This window comes from Delphinus delphis, chromosome 19 (assembly GCF_949987515.2).
Source record: "Delphinus delphis chromosome 19, mDelDel1.2, whole genome shotgun sequence".
NCBI lineage: Eukaryota > Metazoa > Chordata > Mammalia > Artiodactyla > Delphinidae > Delphinus > Delphinus delphis.
Genome location: NC_082701.1, coordinates 17,314,951 through 17,335,971, shown reverse-complemented (window position 1 = coordinate 17,335,971; position 21,021 = coordinate 17,314,951). Strand labels below are relative to the sequence as shown.

General features: G+C 37.0%; 1 protein-coding gene across 1 annotated transcript in view; it reads right to left on the bottom strand.

The window, feature by feature from the left end:
* Window positions 1-21,021, bottom strand: part of LOC132414566 (leucine-rich repeat-containing protein 37A-like) — a 42,297-nt gene that overhangs the window by 11,850 nt on the left and 9,426 nt on the right. Inside the window, exons 3-7 of the mRNA XM_059997217.1 lie at window positions 19,735-19,806; window positions 16,187-16,258; window positions 15,478-15,558; window positions 9,223-9,294; window positions 8,606-8,680 (exon numbers count right to left, since the gene is read on the bottom strand). Coding sequence (XP_059853200.1) covers window positions 8,606-8,680; window positions 9,223-9,294; window positions 15,478-15,558; window positions 16,187-16,258; window positions 19,735-19,806 — 372 coding nt within the window. The remainder of the gene's footprint in view (window positions 1-8,605; window positions 8,681-9,222; window positions 9,295-15,477; window positions 15,559-16,186; window positions 16,259-19,734; window positions 19,807-21,021) is intronic.

Here is a 21,021-nt window from a genome sequence, read left to right as displayed (position 1 = left end):
AATCCGAAAGCCTTTGGGTTGAGAGTACACAGGAAGAAGGCAGACTTCTAAGAAGAGTCTGAATAAGGCCGCACTTTCTGGAGTCCCTTTCTCAGTTCCTACTTGTCAGTAGTAATATATCAGAAGTTATTCTAGTAATAAAAAAGCATCGTGTGGTTAAACAATAACAGATATCACATTGGCCAAATCTAGACAAATGGAACATTCCAAAGAATAACATGATCATTATAATAAGGTATAACATAGTTAATTTAAATAAAAGCACATGAGTTCATAATGATACTCAAAATGAAAAGTGGGGAGCTCTTCTCTATATAATCATGTCAGCTAATAAATGCAAAAGGAATGATAGATTAGGAAAGTGTCATTTTGCAAGTATCAATGTAATAATAGATTCAGACAAGGATTATCATTGATGCACAGTTGGGTGAAGAGTTGTTTGAAAGTAGGATCTCCACTGATCCCAAAGTATGGGACCTCATATTATTTATCAATTACCAAGGGGAAAAATAACTTCACAATGGAGAGATATGGAAGATACCCCCTTAATCAAGGGATCAGACTTAGCACTGGGCCACCTGAAGTGATGAAGTATGAAGAATACATCACCTATATAGTATTCTTCCCCAAAATATTTACTTTGAATCAAATGAGGAAACAGACAAATCCAGACTGTGGGGCAATTTACAAGACAACTGGCTTAGACTCTTCAAAAATGCCAATGTCATAAAAGACAAAAAAAAAAAAAAAAAAATAGCAGGGAAATATTCTAGATTAAAGGAAACAAAGACATGACATGCAATGCCTAATCTTTAATTGGACCCTGTATAAAAATAAAACAGACTTAAAAAACATTATTGGCTACTGGCCAAGATGAAGTAACAAGGACCAATTTAACCTCCCACCTGAAACAATGAAAGCATCAGGCAGAACATATGAAACAACAGTTTTCAAGAAACTGCACATCAGGCAATACAGTTCAGTGATCCCCAGAAGATGGAAAATAAATGAACTGATACCTATAATAGCCCTAACTTACTTCTCTGAGAGAGTTTCCAGGTCATGGTACAGGGAAGAGAAGTCCAGGCTGAGACTGGTGGACTCCCTGACTGAGGAAATGGAGCTGAGAGTCTGGGAAAACCAAGGTAACTAGAGTTCACAAAGCAGAGTATGAGAGAGAAAAGAAGTGCACAGACAACGAACTCTGGGGATATGCAGAGGGATCTCTTGAAAATTCAACACAGTATTGATCAGTACATTTGTGTGAGGAATTACTTGATGCCAGGAAAAGAACCACATGAAAGCATTAATAATAAGAATAACTGGTTATCACACAGGGTTGTAGGAATAGTACCTGTTCCTACAAGTCAGACTGGAAAACCTCATGATACTCAGAAAGGACTTGTCTCAGTAGTTGCAAATAATGAGCTCCAGACTAAAGGCTACGTGGACTCCTACCCAACGAATCTTAACAGCTAGACTTAAAAGAATAAAACTGTTCTGAGTAACTTAATTTCACACAAAATAAAGCCCAAGCATTTTACAGGAATATAAATATATATAGCACACAATAAACTAAACTCACAACATCTGTTATCATATGAAAAATTGCCAAGCATGCAAAGAAGTAGGAAAATATGACCCATACTGAGGAGAAAAGGCAACCAATCAAAACTAACCCATAATCTACACAGATGTTAGACTTGGTAGAAAAGAACATTTAAAAAGGTATTACACATGGGGCTCTCCTGAGCCTGTGCATCCGGACTCTGTGGTCTGCCACGAGAAAGGCCACAACAGTGAGAGGCCCACGTACCAGAAAAAAAAAAAAAAGTTATTATACATGAAGAAAAGTTATTAGAACTGTATTTCAGTTGTTAAGAAACCCAGGCTAAACACTGAAAATGTTAAGTAGAGGCACGGAAAATGCAAAACAGACCCAAATTGAGCTTCTAGAGATTACAAACAAAGTCTAAATGAAAAAGACATTGAATGAGGTTAATGGCAGATTAGACACTGCAGAAGAAAGGGTCAGTGAACATTAAGGCACAGTAATAGAAACTATCCAAAATGAAACAAAACGTGTAACAAAACAAAACAACAACAAAAATGAATAGAGCATCAGCGAATTGTGCAACAACTTCAAGTGGTCTAATACATGTGTACTTAGAGTCCATGAAGGAGAGGAGAAATACAAAAAATTGAAGAAATAATACCCCCAATTCTTCTACATTGGTAAACACTATAAACCCACAAAGTCAAGAAGATCAATGAACGTTAAGCATAAGAAACATGGACAAAACGACACCAAGGCACAAAAAATAATCAAATTGCTCAAAACCAGCAATAAAGAAAAAAGTTAAAAGCAGCCAGAGGAAAAACCTATACAGTACATACAGAGGAACAAAGATAACAATGACAGGAGAATTCTTTTTGGAAACAATGTAAACGAGAACTCAGTGGAATAACATCTTTAAAGTAGTGAATTGAATTCTATCAACCTAGAATTCTACACCCACAACTGTCAAAACAAAAGCAAAATAAAGACTATCTCAGACATACAAAAGCTGAAAGAATTCATTACTAGTAGACTTTCCCTATAAGAAATGTTAAAAGAAGTATTTTTAAGCAGAAGGAAAATGTCACCAGATTGCAATATGTATCTACACAAAAGATTAAGAATACTGGAATTGGGACTTCCCTGGTGGTTCAGTGGTTAAGAATCTGCCTGCCAATGCAGGGGACACGGGTTCGATCCCTGGTCAGGGAAGATCCCACATGCCGCAGAACAACTAAGCCCGTACGCCACAACTACTGAGCCTGCGCTCTAGAGCCTGTGTGCCACAACTACTGAAGCCCATGCACCTAGAGACTGTGCTCTGCAACAAGAGAAGCCATCCAATGAGAAGCCGGTACACCACAACGAAGGGTAGCCCCTGCTCGCCGCAACTAGAGAAAGCCCAGGCAAAGCAAAAAAGACCCAACGGAGCAAAGAAATAAATTTAAAAAATACTTTAAAAATTTTTTTAAAGGATTTTAGGCAATCAATATATGTCTCTGACCACAATGGAATTAAATTAGAAATTTAAAATGCTGAAAAAGCTCCAAATATTTGGAAACTAAACAACACACTTCTGAGTAACTTTGTGGTCAAAGAAGAAATCAAAAGGGAAATCAAAAACTATTTTGAACTCACTGAAACTGAAAACATATTATGTCAACATGTGGGATATTGCTAATGCTGTACTCAGCTTCCTCAACTTCCACCTTAAACTGGAAAAACGAGAGCAAATTAAGCACAGAGTAAGAGAAGAAAGAACACAATAAAGGTCAAAGTAGAAATAAATAAACTGCAAAATAGAAAAGTACTATAGATATTAAAAGGATAATAAGAGAATATTATAGAATACTTTATACCAATAAATTCAATATGAAATGGACAAATTCTTTGAAAGACATGCACTACTAAAGTTTATTCAAGAATAAGGATATTAAAGAAATTGGATGTGCAGTTTAAAACCTTCCAACAAAGAAAGCTTCAAGTCCAAATGGCTTAACTGGTAAATTCTATGGAACATTTAAGGAATAAAATAATGCCAATTCTACACAAACTCTACCAGAAAGTTGAAGAGAAGGGAATACTTCCCAACTTATTTATAAGGCCAACTTTCACTATACCAAGATTAGACAATGACATTACAAAAAAACTATAGACCAATCTCTCTCATGAACTCAGAGGCAAAAATTCTTAACAAAATTTTAGCATATCAAATCCAATAATATATAAAAAGATGATACATCATGACCAAGTGGGGTTTATCTCAAGAATGAAAGGTTGCTTTAATATTTGAAAATCAACTTACCCAACTTACTACACTAAAAAAGAAAAATCAGGACATCTCTGGTGGGGCAGTGGTTAAGAATCCACCTGCCGGTGCAGGGGACATGGGTTTGAGCCCTGGTCTGGGAAGATCCCACATGCCATGGAGCAACTAAGCCTGTGCACCACAACTACTGAGCCTGCGCTCTAGAGCACGTGACCCACAACTACTGAGCCCATGTGCCACAACTAGTGAAGCCCGTGCACCTAGAGCCCGTGCTCTGCAACAAGAGAAGCCACCGCAATGAGAAGCCTGCATACTGCAATGAAGAGTAGTCCCTGCTCGCCACAACTAGAGAAAGCCTGCGTGCAGCAAAGAAGACCCAATGCAGCCAAAAATAAATAAACAAATTAAGAAAAGAAAAGAAGGGAAAAATCACATAGTCATTGCAATAGATGCAGGAAAAGAATGAAAGAATCTAACATCCATTCCACATTAAAGAAAAGAACAGCCCTCAGTAGACTAGGAATGGAAGGAGACTTCCTCAACTTGATAAATGACTTCTACAAAATACCTAACATCATATTTAATGGTGAAGGACAAAGTACTTTCTCTCCAGGATCAGGACAAAGGCAAGGCTGTCTGCTCTCATTACTTCTATTTGACATTGCACTGAAGGTTCTAGCCAGTGCCATAGGGCAAAAGAAAGAAAAGAGATATTCAGAATGGAAAGGAAGAAGTAAATCTATCTTTATTTGCAGATAACATGATTATGTAGAAAACCTGATAGAATCTACAAAAATGCTACTGGAACTAATAAATGAGTTTATCAAGTTTGCAGGGTACACGATCAACATACAAAAAGATTAATTGATCTCAACAAACAATCAGAGATCAAAGTTTTAAAATACTACTTATAATAGAATCAAACATATTAAATACTTAGAATGAATCTGACAAAAGATGTAAAAGACTGGCACACTGAAAACTGTAAAATGTTGCAGGGGGAAATTAAGGAAGACCTAAATAAATGGAGAGATATAAAGTATTCATGGATCAGAAGATTCAATATTGTTGAGACATCAATTGTCCCCAAATCGATTTATAGATCAAAATCCCAGTAGGCTTTTCTATAGAAATTGACAAGCTAATTCTAAAATTCATATGGAAATAAAGTTTAGAATAACTAAAACAACTTTGAGAAAGAACAAAGTTGAAGAACTAACAGTAACTGATTTCAAGGCTTATGAAACTACACCTTCAAGACACTGTGATAGTAGTGTAAAGATAGACAAAAAGATCAAAGGAACAGAATAGAAAGTTCTGAAGAAGAAAGATGTGGAGAACTGACTTTCAGGTTCAAAAGTTTTTAAGTGGAGAAACGATAGTCTTTTCAACAAATGATGCTGGAAAAATTGAATATCCAGGTGCAAAAAGAAAAAAAAAAAAGAAGTTCCATCCAAACCATATACAGAAATGAACTCAAATTGGTTCAAAGATCTAAATGTAAAACATAAAACTATAAAACTTCTAGAACAAAACAGGTGAGGGCTTCCCTGGTGGCGCAGTGGTTGAGAGTCGGCCTGCTGATGCATGGCACACAGGTTCGTGCCCCGGTCCGGGAAGATCCCACATGTCGCGGAGCGGCTGGGCCCGTGAGCCATGGTCGCTGAGCCTGCGCGTCCAGAGCCTGTGCTCCGCGGCGGGAGAGGCCAAAACAGTGAAAGGCTGGCGTACCGCAAAAAAAAAAAAAAAAAAAAAAAAAAACAGGTGAAAAATTTTATGACCTTGCGTTAGACAAGATTTCTTAGATACAACACCAAAAGCATAATCCATAAAAGAATAAAATAGATAAATTAAACAGCATCAAAATTAAGAACTTCTGCCCTGCAAAAGACACTCCTGAGAGAACAAAAAGATGAGTCACAGAATGGGAGAAAATACTTAGCAACTTACATATTGGATAAAGGACCAATTTCCAGAATATATAAAGAACTCTCAAAACTCGAGAAAAATATAGATAAAAGATTCAAAGATATACAGATGGAAAATAAGCATATGAAAAGATGTTTGACATGATTAATCATTAGGGATGCCACAGTGAGATACAGCTACACACCTATTAAAATATGTAAAATTAAAAATATTGAGCATAGCAAATGTTGGCCGCAACGTGAAGAAAATGCAGCTCTCATACACTGCTGGTAGAGATGTAAAATGATCAAACCACTATGGAAAATAGGTATTTTTTAAAAACTTAAACATACACTTACCAATGATCCAACCATTCTACTTGCAGGTATTTACCCAAGAGAAATGGAAGTATACATCCATACAAAGACTTGTACACAAATATTCATAGCAACTTTATCTGTAATAGACAAAGACTGAAACAACTCAAATGTCCATCAATGGTGAATAGATAAATGGTGGTACATACATATAATGGAATACTATTCAGCAATAAACAGAAAGGAATTACTGATATATGCAACAATATGGATGAAGATTAAAATAATCATGCTGAGTTAGAAGCCAGTTAGAAAAAAGTATACCCTGTATGATTCCATTTACATAAAATTCTAGAAAATGCAGACAGAAAGCAGATCAATGGTTGCATAGCAACTGGGAAGGGTGAGGAAAGATGGGAAGGAAGAATTACAAAGAGACATTAAGAAACTTCCTGAGGTGATGGACATTTTGATTTTGGTGATGTCTTCATGGTGTGTGTATGTGTGTGTGTGAACACAGATTACTGTATGTCAGTTATACCTCAAAAAGCTTAAAAGAAATGATATTATATGAGAGAGCCAATTGGGGAAATTTGAATAGCAAATCTTTATTAAGTAATATTATTGTGTAGGAATTTAATTTATTTAGTACTGTGTGTTAGCAGTATTGTCGTTACATAGGGAAATACTTTTTAATATCGAGAGAGAAGGGCATCTAGCTTACAAGAGGGGGATCGCAATTGTGGCAGATGCTGTGGGAGGCTGAGGAAGATGAGGCTAGAGCAGTGACCAATGTGTGACGGCATGGTGAAGACAGTCATTGGTCAGCTGACCTGACAAAGACGGTTGGAACAGACTGCTAAATGCAGGGCCCTTTCCACATACTAATTCATGCAATCCCCTCAACTAGCCTTGGCATAACAGAAGGTTTCTATTAGCTTCCCATATTGTAAGGGGGATGGCACAATTTAAGGTGCAGTAAGTTGTGTAATAAACTGTCGCAATAGGGTCCTACAGAAATAGTTATTTAAACTGCAAAAAAGAAAAAAGAAACTTGACCCTTCCCTCACAACATATATGAAAATTAACACAGAATGAATCATAGACCTAAATGTAACTATACAACTTCTGGAAGGAAACATAGGAGAAAACCTTTGTCATTATGGGTTAGACAATGGGGTCTCAGAGAAAGATTTCTTAGATAAGACAGAAAAAAGCACAAACCATCTAAGAAAAGTTGCTAAGGGACTACCCTGGTGGTTAAGACTCTGAGTTCCCAATGCAGAGGGCCCAGGTTAGATCCCTGGTCAGGGAGCTAGATCCCACATGCATGCCACAACTAAGAGTTCGCATGCCACAACTAAGAAGCCCATGAGCCACAACTAAGGAGCCCATCTGCCGCAACTAAGACCCAGCACAACCAAATAAATAAATTAAATAAATATGAAAAAAAAGAAAAATTGCTAAATTAGAGTTCATCAAAAATTTAACACTTCTAGTCTTCAGAGACACTTTAATATAATGAAGATAAGTCACAATCTGGGAGAAGGTATTTACTAAACACTTATTTGAGAGAAAGGACTTTTTCCATTGCTTTTTATATAAAGCACTCCTAAATCTCAATAACAATATCCAATTAAAAATGAATTTGAACAGACACTTCATTTTAAAAGATATTTGCACATGAATAGACACTCAACATCACTCACCTATTACAGAAATGCAAAATGTGGCAAAACCACGAGATGCAACTACACACCTACTAGAAAGGCTGAAATTTTTTTTTTTTTTAATATAAGAATCAGGTGAAGATGTGGAGCAACTGCAACACTCATAGACTGCCAGTGGGGAAGCAAAATGGCACAGGCACTTTAGAAAACAGTCTAGCAGTTTCTTAAAAAGTTAAATATGCAGTTAGCATATGATAAAGCAATCCCACCCTTAGGGATTTTACCCCAAAGAAATGAAAACATATGCTCGCACAAAACATATGTTCAGACACACATGTGACTGTTTTCAGAGGCTTTGTTCATAATAGCCAAAAAATGAGAAAAAACGCAAATGTTCATCAAACGATGAATGCGTAAACAAACTGTGTATCCACACAACTAGAATACTGCTCAGCAATAAAAAGGAATGAACTACTGACAGGTGCAACAAAACAGATGAATCTCCAAAGAGACTGGCTAAGTGAAAGAAGCCAAAAACAAAAAGCTACATACCACATGATTTCATTTATAAAATATTCTGGAAAAGGCAACATTATACGGACAAAAATCAGATCGGTGGTTGCCAGGGGCTGGTAGAGAGAGGAGGATGGATTGACTACAGAGGGACATGAGCGGTCTTTTGGTAGTGCAGACGTTTTCTTTACCTCAAATGTGGTGGTGGCTACAGAACTATACGTTTGTCAAAACACATCACACTGTATATTTAAAAATAGTGCATTTTGTTAAATGAAAATTATACATAAATAAACCTGACTTAAGAAAATAATAAAACAAACCTAAAAAAACAACTGAGTGAAAATAAATGTAAGAAAAATCAACTTACAGTTTTTCCAATTCAAGGGTCATCATGAGGATGCTTTCAATTGTTGTGAGTGACACTTGTGTTGTTCCCATGTCTCTGAAGGAGAAGCCCAAACATGCGTGATAGAAAACCCAAAGACAAAAGTTCTAAACTTAAAAAGATACTTAACATGTGATTACTTCAATGCTGGCTTCTTACTTGCCATAGATGATAATCCAAAACAGCTCTTACTGAAGAAATTTAAATTTGCATCATCAAATTAATGACCTTGGTGCTGAACAGTACAATCATTTTCTATTATCCTGATTTCTCATTTTCAATTGCATCTACCTCTTTTGATCACTCTTTTTAAAAAAAATAATGTACCCCTTATTCCTTTTTTCTTTCTGGGATAAATAATATTCCTACATGCATCTACATGTTCCATATCTATATGTGTTCTTCAACACTGTTCTCATTCTCTGCTGGCTGTCTTATCCATATATATTCTTTCTCAATCCTTTTCTTTGCCAATAACTCTTATTTTCAATAACCCAGTTAAAATCTAAATTATGTCTTTTTAGCTAAAGTACTCAATCTTTGACGAAAGTAAAAAGGAGAAATTATCTCATGAGCCATGAAACTGTTGCAATACTTACAAATATTTTAATGCTGGCAATTTAAAAAGATGAGAATCTTCAACTGTTGTCAAAGGATTACGACTGAGAATTCTGAAAAATGGAATGGAATTAAAATTATCTGCATTTTCAATTACTTCTATGAAAGCTTATATTCATTTTTTTTGGTACGGAACTGGAAGGTTAAAAAAAAAATCATTTTCTGTCTTTACCTATAAATCACCCTTAGAATCTGTAAAACACTCTTTCACTGGGAACTACCCAGGTCTCCAGATGATAAAGTGGAGAAGAGAAACAAACAAACAAACAATAAAATAGAAAAAAAGTGGCTAGCAAAGAAAAAATATGCCAAAGAACTTTTTAGGTTAAAAACCCTCAAAGTGACTATGCTGGTAGGAAACCCTTGCTCTGTAAAAAAGTACTATTTCTAGTGTCTTCCATAATTCAAGGTGTTTTTCTTTCATCTCTACAAATTTTTAAAAATTTCATGATTTAAACTACCCAGCTAAAGACAAAAATAGGGCTAATTCCTTGGTTCTGGAGCCAAAGAAGAAGAGATAAATCCAAGAGGAACTGGTGAAAGCCATACTCCCATCACATAGTCCCATGTGTATTCTTGTATCATAGCCTTTGTTACTGTGTATGTAATCACCTGTTTACTTGTCAGTCTCCTAGATTGTCAGCAACTTGAGAGCAGAGACCACACTTATTGTCATTATTATTCCTGTGCCTGACATAGTGCCTAATATTTGCTAGGTATTTAATAAATGTTTGCTGAATAAATAAATAACATTTTGTTTATATATCAATAAAACAAACAAATTAATTTTGGGGAACAAAATTTTATTCCAAAATCCTGGAATAGATTTTCTTATTAGTTCTTTCTTTCTTTCTTTCTTTCTTTCTTTTTTCTTAGTTCTTTAAAACAAATAAGGGGGGCTTCCCTGGTGGCGCAGTGGTTGAGAGTCCGCCTGCCGATGCAGGGGACGCGGGTTCATGCCCCGGTCTGGGAAGATCCCACATGCCGCGGAGCGGGTGGGCCCGTGAGCCATGGCTGCTGGGCCTGCGTGTCCGGAGCCTGTGCTCCGCAAGGGGAGAGGCCACAACAGTCAGAGGCCCGCGTACCACACACACACACACACAAAAAAAAACAAATAAGGGGGGGAAAAACCCAAAAAGAAACAGGAAGAAAGAAAAGAATACCTGACTTTAGGTTAACTCTACTCAAGAATTATTAGCTTATTTTTGCAAAATATTATAAAGATAATCATCAAAAGTAATATCTTTTGGGTTGCCAGGCATCTGTGATCAGCATTTAACATTTAATCCTCACAGTAACCTTATATGATATATATATTACACCATTGTACAAATGAGGAAACTGAGGCACAGAGAAGTTACATAACTTGTCGTAAGTCATCAAGCTAGTAAGAAGCAGAGCTAGAATTTGAACTTAGTTCTGACTCTAAAGCCTGTGTTTAACCTGAATGAAAAAAAAAGGGGTGTGTGTGTTAAAACATCTGTTACTTTAACCTTAATTTGCAGAGCACTAAATATAGAAATACCTTTTCAAACTTCATCTACCCATCTGGGAAAGCCTCTATGAGAATTATATTTTCTCTATTTATTTATTTATTTCTCTTTTTATTTATTTTTTCCTTAATCATCTCTCATGATATTTAATTAGCGTATGGACGTTGAGACTTTATAGATTTTTTTAAAAATTGCAGGAAAATCAGTAAAAATGATGGAGGAAGGACATCTGAAAATTCATCCCTCCATAGAAGCAAAAATAACAATAACTACAACAACAAAACTGGCAAAAATGGTCAGAATCAACTTCTGACCAATCACTTTAACCAACATGCTGGCAGGAAATTGGGGAGCAATTTCTTCAAGGAAAACAAATTAATTTTTGTAAGAAAAATGAGATCTGTGTTGCTTTAACCTGTCCTTGAACTTTGCTCTCCATGCCAGTGGTAGCCTTGAAAAACAGCCCACATCACTGGTACCAGGAGGAGCAGCATGGACTGGGAGGGCCTTCAAAGCCTCATTCCCAAAGAACTGTCATTGTTTTACATGTCTGGTGGTCCCCTGGAAGACCTCACTTGAAAGGTTTGCCTTTGACCTGACTCAGAGCTGTCTAGTGAGAAAAGCCTCTCCTCAGGTGGCATTTCTGGAAAACATTTTCAAGCAAATATTTTAACATGGCGGCTGCATGAGGCAATGGGTAACAGTTGGGTGCAAAAAACAGCCCAACCGAAAAGCTTAAAAAGAAAAGCTGAGGAATAAGATGTCCACAGAGACTTTGAAATGTTCCACTGTATTCCTGGGAAACTGGAAGACCACAAGACATATTCCTGGGAATCTAGGAAAATAACTGTTAGCATTAATAAATGAGTTCAGCAAGGTTGTAGGATATAAGATCAATATTATTTCTACACACCAGCAATGAGTAATCCAAAAATGAAATTAAGAAAACAATTCCACGTGTAACAGCATCAAAACAAATATAACACTTATGGAAAAATTTACCCGAGTGCAAGATTCACACTGAAAAGTACAAAACTGTTGAAAGAAATTGAAGAAGATCTAAATAAATATAAAGACATGCTGGATTCATGGACTGGAAGATAATCTTATTAAAATTTCACTACTTCCCAAATCGACCTATGGTTCCATTGCAATTCCTATCAAAATCCCAGCTGACTTCTTTCCAGAAATTGCCAAGCTAATTCTAAAATTCATATAGCAATTTAAGGAAACAGAATAAACCAAAACAGTGTTGGTAAAGTACAAAGTGGGAGGACTCAACACATCCTGGTTTCAAAACTCAGTTCAAAGCTACTGCAATCACAGTGTGGTACTGGAATAAGAACAGACATGTAAACTAATGGAACAGAATAAACCCTCATGTATATGGTCTCTTGATTTTCAACAAGCATGCCAAAACAATTCCATGTGGAAAGAACAGTCTTTTCAAATGACGCTGGGACAACTGTACATCCACACACAAAATAATGAAGCTGGACTCCTACACTTCACACCGTATATGAAAATTAACTCCAAATGGATCAAATATCCAAATGTAAGAGCTAAGGCTATAAAACTCCTAGAAGAAAACACAGGAGTAAATCTTTATGACCTTGCATTAGACAACAGTTGTTAGATATGACACCAGAAGCAGAAACAACCAAAGGAAAAATAGATGAGTTGGACTCCATAAAAATTAAAAACGTTGTGCTTCCAAGGACACTATCAAGAAAGTGAGAAAACATATAGCATGGGAGAAAATACTACAGGTGGGAAGAATAAGATGCAGTTGGGAGAAGAAAAGTATAGTAGTTGCTAGGTGTGACAATCTCAAAATTTTGAACTATTACAAATAAAACAGCCACCCTGAATCACCCCAAAGGGCAGACCCAAGTTATTTTTGTTTTTAGCGTTTATGCCTTTGTAAATCTGAGAAGCAGCCAGGATTCTAGTACATAGCAAAAAGTGATGACAGCACCCTGACGTGTGTAAGCTTTGGTGTGTACATAGCTATCTAAAGGAAACAATGCTAGCTGAATGGGGGAGCATTAGGGCGGCTCTGTGACCGCAGCTCAATTTGCCTTCATAGTGTGGCCTCACCTCCCTCATTGATATTCTCAACAATGGGGTAAATAATTCAATAGGGATAAGGCTTTGATTTTCCTCTTATTCTCTCATAGTGCATATGTTCTTGGTACAATATTGATGTACCACAGACAAGCCAGCATGTGAATGTGCTCTGACTGGTTAAGTTACATAGACTTTCTACATTGTAGAGTTCTTCAGTTCCTAAAATCATGGAGCTTGTATTCTTAGAACCAATGAAGTGACTAAAAGAATTTTTAAAAATAAGCCATCAGTCTGCACCTGCATAGGTGAATGAAGGAGAAACACTTTAAAGCCAGAAAAAAAAAGTATACTTAACATTTAGGATTATCAACCACTGCTGGTTTTCCATAATATATTTCATTCCTGATTTTATCTGAAAGAGATATGATTACTACCACCATTCAAAGAGTGGTACTTTATTAATTAATAAGCTCTTGGCTCATCTTTGAGGTAGATTTCAGATTTAAAATAGACTACCACACTGCTAACTACTTCACCTTATGCTTGTCAATAACATCGAGGCGTCATTCAAGAAACCCACTGTCTTATAATTACCTGAAACCTAGTGATGAATCAAGGTTTTGTGGGGCCTGAACCTCATCTACTTTGGGAGATCGTATCTAATAAAAACATGCAAAGTTATGAATACAAAAATCGCTAGGACCCCTCTCAAGACCTTGCAAGGGACCTATGCAAGTGAGGAGCCCTGAAACCTAAGCTTCACTGAATTCATAAATCCACCTCAGCTGGGGCCCTTTTCCAAACTTATTTAATGCAGGCAACTTATAAACACTCCAGTAATATGTCATTATAGGTAGTAAAATGACTTAACTCGAGGGTGGCATCTTCCCTTGGTGGCTTCCCTTTGGAAAGAGATGCAATAAAGTTTATATCTCACCATGGCAAATGTTTCCTGAAGCAAATTAGCTTTTCCTATTAGAAAGACTTAGCCCAAAACAAAGACTTACTATACTGTGACAATCTTTTGAAAGTAACTGTGAACGAGTTTTAGGAGTACAGTACTAATTTATTTCCAACACCAGATACTTCTGATTCTTTCACTACCTTTTTCTGTCATTTAAGAGGCACACAAATTCCAAAGGAACAAGTTGGTGCCTCTTCCATCACAACTCTTTTCTAACCTACCACCCATTTTCTACTTCATCACCCCCCTCCCTCACCTTGTTACCCTGCTGCATAGATGCTACAATGGCTCTCATATATGTTTTCCCATCAACATCCATCTTTCTCCTTCCAGTATGAAAGTTTCTTGGGGACAAAGTCCCTGCCCTACGCGTGTTTGTATCCCCAGCAGTTAGTACAGTGCTGACACAGAGTGGCATGGCACTCAGGGAATGTTTTTGAATGAATTCATTAATTTTTAAACTGTGATTTATTTATTTATTTGTTTATTTCCACAATGTATTTTCCTGTGTTGCCTACATAACTATAGTGAAACGCAGATTCTTATAAGGAACTCTTGGTGTTATAGGATGTTTAGGAAAGGTGGTGAGTTTAAGAGGTTGTATTGATTCTACTAAAACCTCCTGGTGAAGGGATGTCATGAGCCTGCTCTCCCTTGTGCTGGCAAAAGAAAAACTGACCCTTGGTGCTCTCTCCCCAAGACAGGCATCAGCAAACTAACAAGGGAAAGGAAGGAGGCCGCCGAAGATACGCATCTGCAGGAATTGCTAATCCAGCTCCAGACACAGCCTCAACACCTTCATTAACCAAAATGTGTGAACTGTGTGAAACTGGATTTCTGAACCACAAGACAGGTAAGAGAGTCTTTTCCAAAGCCAGGTGTAGAAGAGCTCTTTACCTTGAGTCTAAAATCGCCTTCGGGCCACTGAACGTACCCACTATCATTTCCTTGTGTCATGAGAAACCGCAGAATTTTTGAGCTGAAGGGGTGTAAAACCCACACCTCTAATTGAAGAGTAGTCAGCAAAGGAAGTATATTGAATTAGGCTGCAACAATGTATTTTCCTTCTAGTTTTCACACTACAGCTGAACACAAACAACGTCTTTTTCCATACTGCAAAGGTTCCTACTGGCCACAGATAATTCACTTCAGAGATATATGCTTTTTGAAAAATAATGTTCTGGGTGGCTGGGGAGAGCCCTGTGGTGGGTGTTCAGAAATTCTTTCTGCTTAACCATTTAAAAGAGCTAATAATGCTTGGGGAAGCACCCACACCTTTTGCTCCCTGAAGAACTGGGTGCTAAACTTAGTTCTTTGCAGCTCTGAGTTGCATACATTTTAAGCAGTTAGGAACTTTGCACATGAGCAGGAATCAAAGTTAAATTCAAAAGCGGAACTTCATGGACCACTCGCATAGTGGAGAGGCATCAGTGGGATTCCATGACAACGCTAATCTGAGCGTTTTTGCTTGGTGCCTTTTATTGCCCGTGCCAAAGATCAATACTATGGAAAGCAGAGCGTTTCATATATATGAGTTAAACAAGTCTCTTGGCCTCTTTGTACCTTAGTTTCCTCATTTGAAAAAATAATAAATGGCTCTCAAGACATACTTTCCAGAATTCAAACTGGGCTTACACCCAGCTAACCAATAACTGCATGGTGTTTTTACACACAGTTTTTTACATGCATTCATCTTCTATTTCACTTACAACGTGTGTAAAAAGCGCATTCCATGCCAGGCCTGAAACGTTCCAAAGCTCAGTTCTGTGAGTAAATTGCAACCAAGATTTCTACAAAGAAAGACACATGCAAAAGAAGAAGAAAAATATATATTCTTTCAGAACAGTTATCGTTTGGCAATAATTCTAATTTATATATGATGAAACTAACATCACTACTCCCTCCATACACTAATGAAATCTCACTGGGGAAGATATTATGATTTATACTTTCATGATTATATATGTGGTGCATTAGATACAAAATAGTAAATGCTCATTAAATACTTGTGTTAAGTGATCTTTATTTCTCTAGAAAGGCAGCACTATTGACATTTTGGGCTGGATAATTCTTTGCTGTGGGAGGCTCTCCTGTACTGTTGGGTGTTTAGTAGCATCTGTGGCCTCTGTCCACTAGATGCCAGGAGCATATACAGTTCTGACAAGCAAAAATGTCTCCAGACACTATCAAATGTCACCTGCGTGCAAAATCACCCTGGTTGAGAACCACTGCTCTACAGTGATTCACTCTGATCTGTGTAATAACTCTCACACTAATCTTTGCTAGAGACAAAAAGGATTTGCTACAAAATTTTAGCAGGAATTTTAATCATACTTCAAAATGAGTAACAAATTAATTTTAGAAAAAATTAAGCTTTATAAAAACGCCAAATATAATGAAGTTATAGTTGTAACTTACATAAACTGCAAAAAAGGTAGTGGTTCAAATGTACGTCTTTCGATAGACTGTATTTTATTGCAGGATAAATCTCTACGAAAAGGAAAAGGAAAATATTGCCTCAATTAGCTTTTAGATATCTAATTAGTAGGAATAACTAGTAGAGGTTAGAATGATAATAATAAATAAGAAGCTTTGGTCTAAACTCCAAACCTTAGGAATTATTATTTGAACCTTCCAGAGCCCCTAACCCTGCCTTCACCTCTCTTAAGAGTCTCACCTTCAGGATCTTCATAAATTAAATATACAACTATAGATCTTGATAGATTTTGGAGGTAATCTTTCCTGAGAGCAGAAGCATTGATTAGATTCCACCTTTTGTGGTCTTACCAAATTCTAGATTATGAGCTCAAAGTTTTTATCTCTATATATCATTATAATTTCTAATATTCAAAGGAATATTCTTATATTTACACACTTCCCAGTATAGTTCTGTTTCTCTAGGCCAATTCATTACCAGAAGAAATAAAAGATACCCTTTCACACAACTTGAAAGGAAGTTACTCCTCTCATTAATATGTAACTTTAATTCAGTATTACACTTTCTATCATATTGACTTTTATTCGAAAATACCTAGTCTTGACTATAGCTGACTATGTTATTTCCATTGATTCCAGCTTAGTCTCTCATTTCACCTGGATGGCTATAACTGTCTTCTGACTGGTGTTTCCATCTCTTCGCTCTCCGTTTCTAAGCCATCCTCCACGCGATCACCAGATTAACTCTCCGGAAGTTGTTCTCAAATACCAGCATCACTTGTGAACTTATTGAAGATACAAATACTCAGCCCTACTGGGGACCTCTGGAATCAGTAACTACGGGGGTGGAGCTTGTGTTTTCACAAGCCCTCCCAGTGGTCGGTTCTGTTGCAGGCTAAAGCTTGTCCTAAAGCCCTGCTGTGGTAACATGGTAGCTTGGCGTGTTATCCTTGGCTTGGCCTCCAAAGCCCTAGATGATCTGGCTCTCATCTCCTACTCTTCCCACTTGTACTCTACAGGTACTCAGAGTATTTTTCCTATGTTTTGCCTTTCTCCCACTTTCCTTTTGCAAGCTTATTCTTCCCAAGATGTCTGTCATTGATACCCAATGGCCCTTCGAGGTCCCATTTAAACAGCACTGCTCTAGTAACATCTTCCCTGATCCAATCTGAAGTCTTCTTTCCCTCTTTTGTGCTCCAATACCAACTTATAGCTCTCATTGCCCATATTCATTTCTTTCTTTAAATATAGCTATTTTTGCAACCCATTTCCTCTGAGCATAAACTCCTTCAAAGTATGGACTAGATACTGCTTACGTGCATCGTCTATCACGTTTAAAGCCAACACGTGGACATAAAGCAAACTCAAATATTTATAAAATCAAAAAATAGCTGGAGGGCTTCCCTGGTGGCGCAGTGGTTGAGAGTCCGCCTGCCGATGCAGGGGACATGGGTTCGTGCCCCGGTCCGGGAAGATCCCACATGCCGCGGAGCGGCTGGGCCCGTGAGCCATAGCCGCTGAGCCTGCGTGTCCGGAGCTTGTGCTCCGCAACGGGAGAGGCCACTACAGTGAGAGGCACAAGTACAGCAAAAAAAAAAAAAAAAAAAAAAAAAAAAATAGCTGGAGAGTGGATAGAAGGAGGAAATGACTGTTTTAAAAGAAATGTAATTTTATTACTTCATGGTGCCTCCACAGCACTTTGTCAGTATGGTTTGAGTTATATGTTTATTTTCCCTGTGAGATCATGAGTTGCTAAAAGGAAACCTGTCTTACCCGCCGTCGTGTTTACAACACTAGGCATAGTGCTTGTTAGCATATTCTTTTTTCGCTTTTTTATTGATTGGCTTTTTTTTTTTAAGAATGAGAATACTTATGCGAACATGAAATAATCAGATTATAAAGTATTTCATAGTAGAAATAATGAAGGGCCTAGTCCACTGAGCATTTATCTTATTGGTTTTTCTCCAAACTGTGTTGGTAAGGTTTGGAGCCCAGAAGGCATGGAAGGGACTAATATAAAGGTGTTGGCCCCTTAAGGCTTGGAAGGTTTGATAATTAAAACAACTATTTTTAGGGTCATGTGAGTCTCTTTATACCCACTTCCCTTGAGCCTTTTATGTTTGCAAGAAGAACCTATTTGCTAAAGAGAATCATTAATTGGCTTAATAAGGATTAATGACATACACAGCTTTGGATGCCATGGACAAAGGACAAAAACTGAGCTTTTATAGCAAAAAACACTGTTATCTCCTTAGCCCTAAATAAAAAGAAATACTAGGCAAGCATTTCCTCTTTGATAAAGAAGCTGGAGAGGGAATTCCCTGGCTGTCCAGGGGTTAGGACTTGGCGCTTCCACTGCTGGGGACCTGGGTTCAATCCCTGGTCAGGGAACTAAGATCCCACAAGTCCTGTGGTGTGGCCCCAAAACCAAAACAAACAAACAAAAAACAAGAAAACAAAAGCCTGGAGAGATTTTTGTTAGGGGCATTATTGATATGATTATTTAGTGTAAACATTTCTAAATATACCACTTAACCATCATCTTAAACATTCTTAATATTGGTATCACAATTCCTGCCTTGAAATCCTCAACAACAGCTTGTTCTTTTGGTAACTTAATGTGTTCTTAACAATACTGATTTTTTTTTTTTGATGTGGACCATTTTTAAAGTCTTTATTGAATTTGTTACACTATTGCTTTTTTTTTTTTTATGTTTTGGTTTTGTGGCCATGAGGCATGTGGGATCTTAGCTCCCTGATCAGGGATCGAACCCGCAGCCCCTGCATTGGAAGGCAAAGTCTTAACCACTGGACCACCAGGGAAGTCCCTTGACAATACTGTTTACATAATTCATCTGCATAAATATTTAACATTTAAATGTTAATTCAATTTAGATTAAATTATCAGAGTTATGAGTTAATGGCATTCATATTAATGTGAGGGGTCTGTATTTTCTTGTACTGTAGGTGACAATTTGAGGTTAACTTTAATTTCTCTCATTTCACTAAACCAATTTTTTCAAACCTTTTCTGTAAAGGCCAGATAAGTCAATATTTTAGGCTTTGCAGGCCACATACAGTGTGTGTCACTTATTTTTCTTCGTTTCTTTTTTTTCTCATTTACAGCCCTTTCAAAATCACTTTTAACTTATGGGCTGTATAAAAACGGACTGTGGGCCAGATTTGATCCATAGGTCATAAACAAAATATAAATACAGATGGAGAGTATATGAACACTTATATAACAATGTTCATATGGGAGTCTATAATTGCTCAGACCTCATTACCACTTTTCCTCTACAACTAAAGGGTATTTTTCTATCTATACCTTGCCTATATAATTAAAAAATTAAAAATGAATAGGAGATATTTAGGGCTAGTGATGGGCTGGGGCCCTACACAGACTTACAGAGCTGTAGAATTTTATTGCTAGAAGAAATTGAAGAGATTACCTAACTTGAACCCCTTAATTACTTTATAGATAATCTACTTTATAGATAAGAACTCATAAATAAATATGATTAACTTACAAATATCGGAGAGATAGCAAGCCTTCAAATGAGTCCTTATGTAATTCAGTCAAATCATTTTCACTGAGATTTCTGAAAAATGAAAAGGTTATTTCTGGATCAAAATGCAAAATAACTACAACTATATACTACATAGGACTAACTCCTATATGTGCAGGAAAGCTGGGTAATGGTGCCTCCTAAACAACCTAATTCTTATTTAATTTAGGGATGGTGATTTCTGCTCTGTTTTCACGTCCTCCTTTGTGTCCATCTCTCTCCATCACGCATGTGCGCACACGCACGCGCGCACACACACACACACACACACACACACACACACACACACACACACCACCCACTCTTCCCACCGAATCATACAGTTAATGTCTACTCTCTAGATCACGAAGTCTCTGTTAGAACCCAGCTCTGGGTGGCACCAACGTTGCAGAGCTGCCCTTCCCTCCTCTCTTTCCCCAAACCTTATTGGGAAACCCCACCCCATGGCAAATGAAGCCATCTGAGTTTTTCCCCCATTAAAATTGTTTTGAAAACTAAAATGTGCATAAAATATACATAACTGTTCAATAATTCAATTGAACAACTGTTCAACTGTTTAAGAATTACAAAACAGAACCCCACGTAACACCATTCATGTCAAGAAAGAATCCTGCCAGCATCCCAGAAGCCCCCCGTGTGCCCTTTTCCAATCACAACCCTCTCTCTGACTTCCTAGAGGGAACCACTATCCTGACTTTAAGAATAATTTCCTTGCTTTTTAAATGTAGTTTTGCCTTTTCTCTATCAGCCATAAACAACACAGTTTCGTCTTGCTTGTTCTTGAACTTTATATAAGTGGAATCATATTATATGTATTATTTGCCACATTGCTTCTTTCATTCAACATTATTTTGTAAAATTATTTCATTTTTGCCTGTACTATGTGGTGTTGCATGTCCAACCACCTGAGGCTTCTGAGTATTTGAAAGTGGCTAATGTGACTAAGGAGTTGAATTTTTAATTTAATTAACTTTAATTATTCTAAAATTGAAATGTAAAAAACTGACAGTGTAATTATTGGAAAATGTTTATGTTAGCAACAATTTGCATATGTGATAATACTTTTTCGACTGTCAATTTTATAAAATCTAAATGCCGATCAAGTATTTGTAATAAAATTTAGCAACCAAATTGTGATTTCAAAGAGTTAGTATGGGAAAGAAATGTAAACTCTTTCATTAATTTTTATATCGAGACATGTAGATACGATATTACTTAGGATATTTTTAAGTACTTAGTATGAAAACA